This window comes from Sparus aurata, chromosome 13, assembly GCF_900880675.1.
Source record: "Sparus aurata chromosome 13, fSpaAur1.1, whole genome shotgun sequence".
Taxonomy (NCBI): domain Eukaryota; kingdom Metazoa; phylum Chordata; class Actinopteri; order Spariformes; family Sparidae; genus Sparus; species Sparus aurata.
In genome coordinates, this window is record NC_044199.1 from 28,184,539 (window position 1) to 28,195,291 (window position 10,753).

The 10,753-nt window shown below is 39.8% G+C and overlaps 1 protein-coding gene across 2 annotated transcripts in view; it reads left to right on the plus strand.

Moving 5' to 3' along the window:
* slc22a5 (solute carrier family 22 member 5) overlaps positions 1 to 2,844 on the plus strand; it is a 9,799-nt gene extending 6,955 nt beyond the window's left edge. For both annotated transcript variants that reach the window (XM_030437088.1, XM_030437089.1), the window contains 3 exons: positions 1,749 to 1,931; positions 2,047 to 2,182; positions 2,498 to 2,844. In XM_030437088.1, the coding sequence (XP_030292948.1) occupies positions 1,749 to 1,931; positions 2,047 to 2,182; positions 2,498 to 2,603 (425 nt within the window). In that variant the 3' untranslated portion in view covers positions 2,604 to 2,844. The remainder of the gene's footprint in view (positions 1 to 1,748; positions 1,932 to 2,046; positions 2,183 to 2,497) is intronic.
* Positions 2,845 to 10,753: the final 7,909 nt, after the last annotated feature.

Sequence of the window (10,753 nt, forward strand, 5' to 3'; positions counted from 1 at the left end):
AAAGACTAATATTTTACGGTAGAAAGCTAAAAAAGTGTTAAGTGGGAGTCTTCACAGCTTTTGAATCAGTCCAGCAGATTGCCTCAGCTGGAAGGCACAGCATGGCTGCAGTATAATCCTTTGGGGCAAATAGGGCATCAAGGTCATGTCCACTGGGCCGTTAACATTAAATCCTTTTTCATAAGTCTCATTCATAGAGACATCCCGCTCTGACATCTCATGAGGTGAAAAGTAATAGTTGTTGCCTCATCTATACATCAAAATCAATGAAATGGTCAGCTACGACTGGAAATAAATTCTTGCTGGCAGTTCATCGAAGGTAAAATACAAACTCCTCCCTCCAACTGTGACTTGTGTTTCCATCTGCAATAACTCAGCGCTTGTGAGTATTTTCCTTGAGCGAGACTTTAGTTTCTGGTTACAAAAAAGACCTTATAATTTACCTTCATAGGAATTTGCATTGATTACTGCTTTGCACACTCTTGGCATTCTCTCAGTGAGCTTTATGAGGTAGTCTCCTGAAATGGTGAATGAAAATAAAGAAAAAACCTTTAATTAGAAGGTGTGTCCAAATGGGATTATCACAAATGTAAATTAGTGTCTATGCTGCTGATTGTGCAACTCAGGTCTGCCAACTGAGGGTTGGGCAAAGTCTGAAGTTCACAGACGTGATGAATATATAAGTAATGTACCCTCTTGCAGAAAGTACAATGCAACATCTGTGAAGAAATTACAGTTCACAGAGTGTGCTGTGGTGTTGGAGGGCAATAAATGTGTAACTCATGTGTTTCATCACATGATACTGATGAAGCTACATTAGACAGAGCCACGTGAGCTAAACAACTTCACCCTCTACCCTTACCAAAACAACAAATATTTTTATTTTTTACGGTGTTGAAGAACTCTAGATGATGGCATTTGCTGATTAATTAATTTGTTGAAAATGGTCTCAAGGAGGTTCATATCTGGAAACCATTCTGTCACATTCATTCCTGTTTTTGTTTTGTTGAAGTACAAAAGACTACCTCACAGAGGGAAGAGATGTTTCAGGCACTGGTCAAATTCAGCATCTTGGTCAGTCACTTTACACTTCTTAGTTTGAGGCTGTAGGTACTGCCTAGTGTCACTTCTAGAAGCACTGCTCCTGTTCAATAGTAAAGAGCGAGAAAAGTCTGTGTCAGAGTGTGCTGAGGGTGGTTAGATGAGTCACCTTCCCTCCTGAGAAAATGTGTTAACAGTGACTTGTTTTCAAGTGAAGTTACAAAGTCAAGTGAACATACGTAAGTGGCATAACGTATGACATTGGATGCAGTTTTAACCAGTTTTAAGTATGATCTTTTCCAATACTTAACCAAGCCAAGTCGTTATATGTATCATCATCAGTATCAGCTTTACTTTGAAAGTGTAACCACAAGTTACATATTATGTTATTTTTCTAACTTGGCCACAGAGCCCTTAACATGAAAAACTGATGCGAAAGGGTTAAGTAGAGAGTCACTGTTTAAATTTATGACCACTGATCAAGCTGACGAGTTGGGAGTTAGAGGTTTATATAAAAGCCATTTTATCATGTACAAAACCGTGTGAGGATAAAAACTGGTTGCTGTTTTAACCAACATGCCAGACTAAATGAAGCTAACTTAAAAATATAGATCTTGTTAATGCTCTTCCTACAAGTGCCTGACTGTTTTCTCCTCTGTGAACCCAATCATAAATCGCTCCAAATAACTTTTCTCCATCCTCTTTAGCACTCCAGCACGTTGCTCTGGCCCTGGAAATGACTGGGAAGTTTGGCTTCACCATGGCATTCAGCATCGTCTACATCTACACTGCAGAGATTTACCCGACTGTACTCAGAAACGTGGGCATTGGAATGTGCTCCTCTGCTGCTCGTATTGGCAGTATCACAGCTCCTTATGTCATCTATTTAGGTATGTCAAAGCCTGCACAGGATAATATCAGTGATATGTGTAAGAAACATTCATCTAGATTCAAGTAAAAGTTTTGTAGTTTTCTCATATAGAATTTTTCCTTTGTTATTTACAGGTACTTATAATAAGATCCTGCCTTATATTCTCATGGGAAGTCTTACACTAGCCTCCTCTGTGGTGAACTTCTTCCTCCCGGAGACCTTCAATAGAGACCTTCCAGAAACAATGGACCAAATGCAAGAATGTCAGGGGTAGGTACACTTTCACTCAGGTTACTGGTGTTTACATATTGTTCAAGTCACCATAAAAACGTATTTTAAAAAGCATGATTGATTAGATAAGATGAACTCGCTATCTCAGTCACATGAGAACTGGACATACAGATATGAAGTTACAGTGGTTTTAGTATGTGCTGATGCACATCATGGTTATTTAATTTAAAATAAAAGCACAATGAAAGAACCAAACCAAAGTAGAAAATGTGTACAAACAAACTGCCTTTCATTTAGCAGTGGGAGCTGTGTTGCTCATTTGGTATTCTGATGTGGTGTTCCTTTTGACTACAGGTTGTGCAACGGACCCAAAAAGAAGAAATATGTAGAAAATGAAGGAAGTGGCAACCGATCTACACAACTTGGGACCAAATCTAATTTGCAAACTCTCACTCCATAGTTTTTGCTTCCCTTGTAAATGGATAAGTGAAAGAACATTTCTCTAGCTTGAAACATGCACAGTGGGATCCACATGTCCACTGCCCATAACTATCTTTTGTTAGTTTTTAAAAAAAAAAATGCATTCTTTGTTAAGTATTTGCTAATTTTTTGATCTTCAAATTTTTGTATACATTTGAAACACAATTCTCTTATTTCTATCTTACAATATGTATAATTAAAATATGACCATTTGAACCCTCCTCATACAGTCTGAGTTGTTTTTGTTTTTCAAAAAACAGATCCTGAATGAATATGGATCTCTGTGTGTTTTTATTGGGCAAGTTCTTTTCAATTTTTGGCATCATGGAAACATTTAAGAAAATGTTACAGTCAGCAGCTGGCGAGCTTAGCTTAGCATAAAGACTGGAACAGGTGAAAGAGCTGGCATGGGTCCATCCAAAGGGAACAAATCCATCTAGCTCACCCCTCTCCTGAACAAAATCTATTTTGTTGGATACACAACTAAATACTGTACATAGAGTACATTTTACCTAATGTAGACTGGTTGAAGTTGAATCCAAATCTATAAAACCTACAGTTTATATTCCAGCATTGATGACTTGCACAAGATCAACTGCACCCACACAAAGAGCGGTACTGTTCAACAAAGGCATCCCGTTATTCTGGGTCAAATCTTTTTTTTTTATACTCTTTATTTATAGATCATTTTCATCTTTTAGTACAAGAAAGTGAAAGAAGAAAAAAATACAAAACATTAAACAATTACCCAAATTCAAGGTCCGGGGGTGATCATAAAATCCAAAAAGACAAAGTATCATACCCAGTATGCACATACAGTCTCACTCATTGGCTAAATAGGCTTGCCATTTCTGCCACCGTTTTTCACCTAGATCTCTTTGGAGTCTGACTGAGTAGGTCATTTGCTCTAGCACATGTAGTTGTTTTACAATATTAACAAAAGAGTCTGTAGTGGGGGCATTTTTCTGGAGCCAACATTTTGTGATAGCCTTTTTACCTGCAGCCAGCAAGACCCTCAGTAAGTACACATCAGCTCCACTCAACCCATCTGGCGTATTCCCAAGATAGAGAGTTGTGAATAATACATTCATATTAAAACATAGAACCTTTGAAATAATTTTTGCCACCTCTCTCCAGAAAAACTGAATGGAGGGGCAAGACCAAAAGATATGAGCATGATCAGCAAAGACCTCTCCACATTCTCTCCAGCAGGCCAGTTGTGTACCAGTCTGTTTGGACTTCTGCTTGGGAGTTATAAAAAAACGAATTAGGCTTTTCCAACAGAAGTCTCTCCAAGTCCAAGAGTTAGTGGAAGATGACTGTGTTTCCCAAGCGTTCAGCCACATGTCCTCTGTTATCACAATGTTCAACTCTTTTTCCCATCGTTGTTTTACATAGTCTGTAGAGTCCTTCTTCAATGAGGACAAGTCCTTTAATATTCCCAGAGTTATATGCATCCATAAATATATGAATAATCGCTGGTGGTTCTGCTGGGTTGCAACCTTTCAGTTTTTTACAGAAATAATCACGGAACTGTAAATACCTATAAAAGTCTTGCCCACCTAGTCCATACATTTGACACAAATGGTTAAAGTTGTTGAGCTCCCACTTTTTGACAATTTTGCATACAGCAGTAACACCATAAAAGGTCCATTGCTTAAATCTATGATCTAGTGATGCTGGTGTGAATTCGGGGTCATATGCTGGCCATCTAAGTAGTTTTATCTGTTTCTGGAGTTCAAATTTTTTAACCACCTCGCCCCATACCTTCAATGAGCAGTTCACCCATTGGCTCTCCGTATATAATATTTTTTTCTCCATACCCACACAACCAAGCAGTGATTGTATTGGTGTATCTGTCAATGATAACTCCATGGTTTTCCATTTAGCTACATAAGAAGAATTACACCAATATACCAGAGGTCTCAGTTGGGCTGCTAAATAATAATCCCTTAAAGATGGGAGAGCCTTACCGCCCCTCTCCTCCGGAAGCTGAAGGGTGGGGAATTTTACCCTTGGTCTCTGTTTATTCCAGATGAATCGTGAAATATGTTTGTTCCACTCTCTAAATTGTTTTAGCGGGATTTCCACTGGCAATGATAAAAAGAGATACAATAACCTAGGGAGGATATTCATTTTTATTGATCTAATTCTGCTACCAAAGTCAAGAGGCAACAGGCTCCACCCATCAAGGTCATCATATATTTTCTTGTTAATACAGTTATAGTTAATATTGAATAATTGTGACATGTCTTTAGGCAAACTCACTCCCAGATATTTAATAAAGGGTGCATTCCAATTAAAACTATACATTGCGTTGAGTTCTTCTGTAGGCGTGTAATTAAATGTCATAACCTGTGTTTTATGAATATTCAGGGCATATCCTGAATACTCCCCATATATTTCCAGCATTTTCATTAATAGAGGCAGGCTTATTGTGATTAATACATCGTCCGCATACAGACTTATTTTATATTCCTCTCCTCCCATGGAGATACCCTCCAACCCTATCTCCTGACGTATTGCTTGGGCTAAAGGTTCAATGAATAAATTGAATAGGTTGGGGCTGAGGGGGCAGCCCTGCCTGCAACCACGTTGTAAAGTTATAGAATCAGACAGACTGCCATTAACTTTAATTCTTGCAGTGGGGAGGGTGTAAAGTGCCTGGATACAGTGTATAAAGTCCTTATTAAAATTAAATCTCTTCATAGCTAAATACAGAAATTCCCACCCAACTGAATCAAATGCTTTTTCAGCATCTAAGCTGAGAATGATGGCACCAATTTGGTCTTTGTTAATCTGTTCAATGATATGCAAGGCTCTTCTTATGTTGTCCTGTGTCTGTCTATTCTTTATGAATCCTGTTTGGTCCTTGTCTATTAGCAAGGGCATTACAGGTTCCATTCTTTTTGCAAGGATGGTGGCATACAATTTATAGTCTGAATTTAAAACACTAATAGGTCTATACCCTTTACAGTCCTCTCTGTCCTTACCTTCCTTGGGAATCACAGATATGAAGGCCTCTCTCCAGGAGGGAGGGAGGGGGCCTCCTTTTAGAATATAATTAAAGCTGGACTCTAAGAAAGGGAGCAGGTGATCTTTCATTGACTTATACCATTCTGGAGGAAAGCCATCCGTGCCCGGTGATTTGTTAGTGTTCAAACTTGCGATAGCTTTACTTATTTCCTCTTTTGTTATTGGTGAAATTAGTTTGTCATTAGCTTCTTTACCTAGTGTGGGAAGGTCTAAAGAACTCAGAAATTCAGCTGCTGCATCGTTATTAACCTGTTCTGACTGAGAGTATAAAGATTTATAATATCTTTCAAATACTTTTTGTATGCCATCCAAATTGTTAGTAATTTTATTTGTAATAGGGTCTCTAATCTTGTGGATAATGTTTTCTGCCTGTTGTTTTTTGAGCCTCCAAGCCAGCAGTTTTGCAGCCCTAGGGCCCGCCTCGTAATATCTTTGTTTCATGAATCTTATATTTTTCTCCACTTCCTCACCTAATATTTTATCTATTTCCTGCTTAGTATGTCTAATTTGTTGTATGATCGAGGCGTCTTTATTTGTTATGTGTATTTGTTCCAAATCTCTCAGTGTTTCCTGTAAACTAGTTCATTTTTGGGTTTTCATCTTTTTAAGTGCAGCTGTCCTGGCTATGATCTTCCCCCTGAGAACAGCTTTAGCTGCATCCCATAATATGCTAGGGTTTATTTCTCCATTATTATTGTCCTGCATATATAATGCTAAGTCCTTCTCCATTGAGTTTCTAAAGGTATGGTCATTTAGCAAACCAGTATTAAATCGCCACAAGGTTTTTCGCTGTCTACCATCTAAATGTAAAGTTAAAGAAATCCCTGAATGGTCTGAAAGATCCCTCTGACCTATTCTGCAGTGTTTCAGCCTGTGTAGATCTTTATTATACATGAGAAAATAGTCGATCCTTGAGTGGGCTGTGTGTCTTGCAGAATAAAAAGTATATCCAGGAGTTGATCCATTCAGAGCCTGCCATACATCGATAAGTCCCAAGTCTTTAAGTGCTTTGTTTATGCGTTTTTCAGTCAAATTCCTTTTTCTTATTCTACTGGTTGTATCTAAAGAAGGGTTCAGAAGTATATTAAAGTCTCCTGCACAAATAAGAGTCCCACACGTTTGTGATGTAATTAGTTCGAATATCCTTCTGAAGAAGGTTATATTGCTCCCCGGGGGAGCGTAGACATTGAACAATGTTACTTCTTTCTGGTCTATTTTTCCTTTTACCAAAACAAATTTACCTTGTTTATCATTAATTTGAGATATCAATTCGAAGTTGACAGCGTTTGAAATCAATATAGCTACTCCCCTTCTTTTTCCTTTCTTATATGATGAAAAAAAGGTGTGTCTGAACCCCATCTTTTTAAGTTTTTCATGTTCAGCGCCTGAAAGGTGCGTTTCCTGCCAAAATGCCACATTTATCTTTTCCCTTTTTATTTTAGCTATCATTTTACTTCGCTTGACTGGGTTATTCAGCCCATTTACATTCAGAGACAGTATATTATAGTATTGATAATGCATCTATCCAACATATGAAACATTCTTGTATCACCCCGGACCAATGGTAATAAACAGTACAGAATAGAACAAATGAACAACGAGAACTCTGTAGAACAATGAACTGAACTTCCATCAGAAAAGCTGTCATGTTGCTTTAGACCGTGAGGGACTGGCCACAAGGTGGGGCCCTCAGTAGGGAAAAAAGGGGAGAAAGAAAAAAAAAGAGTTTGGCGGCTCTGTCTTTTGCCCGTGGGGATCAGCCTATATGTTAACTAAACATCATAATAAAAAGTTAGTGGGGAAATTATGATTAAATGTCTCACTCATCCCCCTTGCTGTGGCTCCTGGTTCCGTTCTGCGGTACTCCTTCAGCTTCTCTCGAATCTGCTCCTGGAATCGGTGCTTTTCTCCACCGGATCGGGCCTCCGTTGTCTCCCAGGGTAGAAGCCGAGCCAGCATCTCCTCCGAGATGTCTCTGCTCTTGGTCCTGCCGGGGATCTCGCTCACCGTGTATCCTCTCTTCCGCAGGTCTTCTGCTGCTTGAGCAGCGCTGTTGTACGTTGCGGGGCCCGTTTCAAAAAAAGCATGCAGTCTTGTTAGTGGAGTCTGGAAGAGTATGCCATTATCCCTTAATATTTTCTTGATAGGTATATATTCCTTCCTCTTGTTCTGCACCTCCATTGCGTAGTCATGATCAAAATACACCCGTTGATTTTGGACATGGAGTTCTTTTTTTTTCCAAGCGGCGTGAAGGATCTTTTCTTTGACAGAGAACTGGAGGAAACGAACCACCATAGAGCGTGGAGGGGCACTCGGCGGCGGTTTCGGTGCCATGGCGCGGTGAGCGCGCTCAATCCCCAGTCCACCGCTGAGCTCACTCCCCAGCTCCGTCCTGATGAGGTTTTCAACAAAAGTCACTGCAGACGTGCCCTCGGCGTCCTCGGGGATGCCATAAATCCTTATGTTTTTGCGCCTTGAGCGCCCCTCCAGATCAATCACTTTATCCTGTAGCGCCCGCTGTTTAGTGAGCAGCTGGGTGAGAGTATCTTTGACCCCGATGTCCCATCTTTCCATGTCGTGCATGTTTTCCTCCATTTGGCCCACGCGTTCCACTGCCCCCTCGATTTGGCCTGTCACATCCTGTATTTTCCGGTTTACTTCTGATACAAATTCGTCCATTTGTTTTTTAATATCTTCCCTGAAGCCCGTGCGGAAGTCAGAGAGGTCTTTTTTCAATTCAGCCTGGAGCGCTGCCATTCCCGTAGTCATAACTTCACTCACCGCCGTATGAATTGAATCCAAAGTTTCAGTCTCTCTGCGGCCTCCATCTTGTTTTGGAGTTTCGCTAGCCTCAGCCTCCGTCTCGGATTCTCTCTCAAAGTTACTGCGAAGTACATATCCTCCTTTCTTGCCTTTGTCCCCATTCATTATCGAAGCGATATGTAGTTTGTTTGTGTGTAGTATTAATGAGTAAAGATAATTGAATTTAGGCTGATGTCCGGAGCTCAGTTACTATGCTGCCATACCGTGTAGCGCGCCACCGGAAGTCCCCCTGGGTCAAATTTTTTTAAAATTCAGTCCTTGGACAACTGATGCTACAGTTATGAACTCAAAGTGTAAAAGTTGGAGTCGCATGTTACTTATCATGTGAGGAGAGTAAAGACAGCTGACTGAAAAGATGATTGATTTGTTGTCAAAGCAAAATGCAAAAGCACAAAATACTTTGGATTTAAATCCATTGAGGGATTAGGAGTTGGTTACCTCACTGAGAATTTGGAGGTGTGCATCCTGTCGTCTGCAGCTCTTCAACTAGCAGCTGCTTCTTGCTCCGTTACTCCCACAAATTGTAAAAAACAGCTCCCTGACATATTTGAACTGATTTGCTGTCAACAAATAACATGATTCCTTTGCACTATAGATGCATTTTTGATAAAAGTGAGCGGTAAGTCCTAAACTCACTGACCACATTACATATCCTGTCACTAGCCCACTTCAGAATAAAAGCCAGTTAAATGTATCTAACATGAAGCAGTAGGAAATGATCAGTTTTCATTAGCCTGTCTTACCGGAACATTTTTGGCAGCAACCCTTTAGGCTTCTCAACCCAACTGAATTCATCCAGATGATTGTGAAAAGGTGAAACATTTTGGAGTAATGTGGACTATCCAAATCTGTCAAATATACTGAATCAATGCCTGTGACGACAGTTTTTCAGTTATACTGGTTATATATCATGACAGATGAATCATGTGACTGCATATGTATTTTAGTTTCATAAGTGGCCTGCACACACAGCTGTGAGTTTATGACACTGGTTTTATGGTACATAGGCTTTCAAATTAAGACATATTTTAGACATCAGCTTGTGTTGTAACTATTCTGTTCTGCTTATCTTTACAGGCAAGCCAATGAAATAGTACCCTATGTCATATTTTTATGGCAAGGGCTATAAACCATTACCACCAAGCCAGAGATTAACAGAAAGTTTGAACATTCATAAATGTTATTGATTATAAGAGAGATAAGAGATTGCGTGTCTCCATGATCTTCAGTTATGGATGACAAACAACTACCTCAAATTCAACAGCAGTAAAACTGAGTTACTCCTCATTGGCACTAAAACCCCACTCTCAAAAACTAATGTCTGTTCAATCGCCATTGCTAACGCCACCATACCTGTCTCCACACAGGTTAAGAGCCTTGGTGTTATTCTTGACAGTACCCTCTCTTTCTCCACTCACTAAACAATGTCTCCTGGATTGCCTTTTTCCATCTTCGAAATATCTCCGGACTACGCCCCGCATTAATGCAACACTCCACAGAAGTCCTAGTCAACGCTCTGGTCACATCACGCATTGACTACTGCAATGCAATCCTGGCAGGCATCCCCAACAAACTCATCAACCAACTACAACCAGTCCAGAACGCTGCAGCAATGATTATTTCACGTTCTAAGTCCACTGAACATGTCACTCCCCCCTGCTGATTCAGCTACACTGGCTCCCTGTTTCACAACGGATTAACTTTAAAATGTTACTACTAACATTTAAAGCTCTGCATAATATATCCCCTCCTTACCTCACAGACCTGCTTTCAACCTACACCCCCTCTCGCTCCCTGCGATCTTCATCAGCAGGTTTACTGGCACCACCAGTCATCAAACTCAGCACAATGGGTGCCAGGGCTTTCTCCTAAGCTGCACCCAAACTCTGGAACTCCCTCCCGTCTCACATCTGCTTACTGGACTCCATTACAAAATTCAAAACTGCTCTTAAAACACATCTTTTTAAACTAGCCTACTCACTCTAACTGCATTAACTGCACCTTATGTTTGTTTGTAAATGCTGATCTTAAACTCTTTACTTAGCTCTGCTTCATCAAATGTTTCTTATTGTTGACTTTGTTGCTGTTTTATGAATGTTTATTGTTTATTGATTGTTTTTTTAACTTGATGTAAGGTGACCTTGAGTGCCATGAAAGGCGCCATCAAATACAATGTATTGTTATTATTATTATTATTCATTATTATAAAGAGAAGGCTTTATACATTCTGTATAACAATAATGATTGAGCAAAACTCCCCATGGGCTGCTC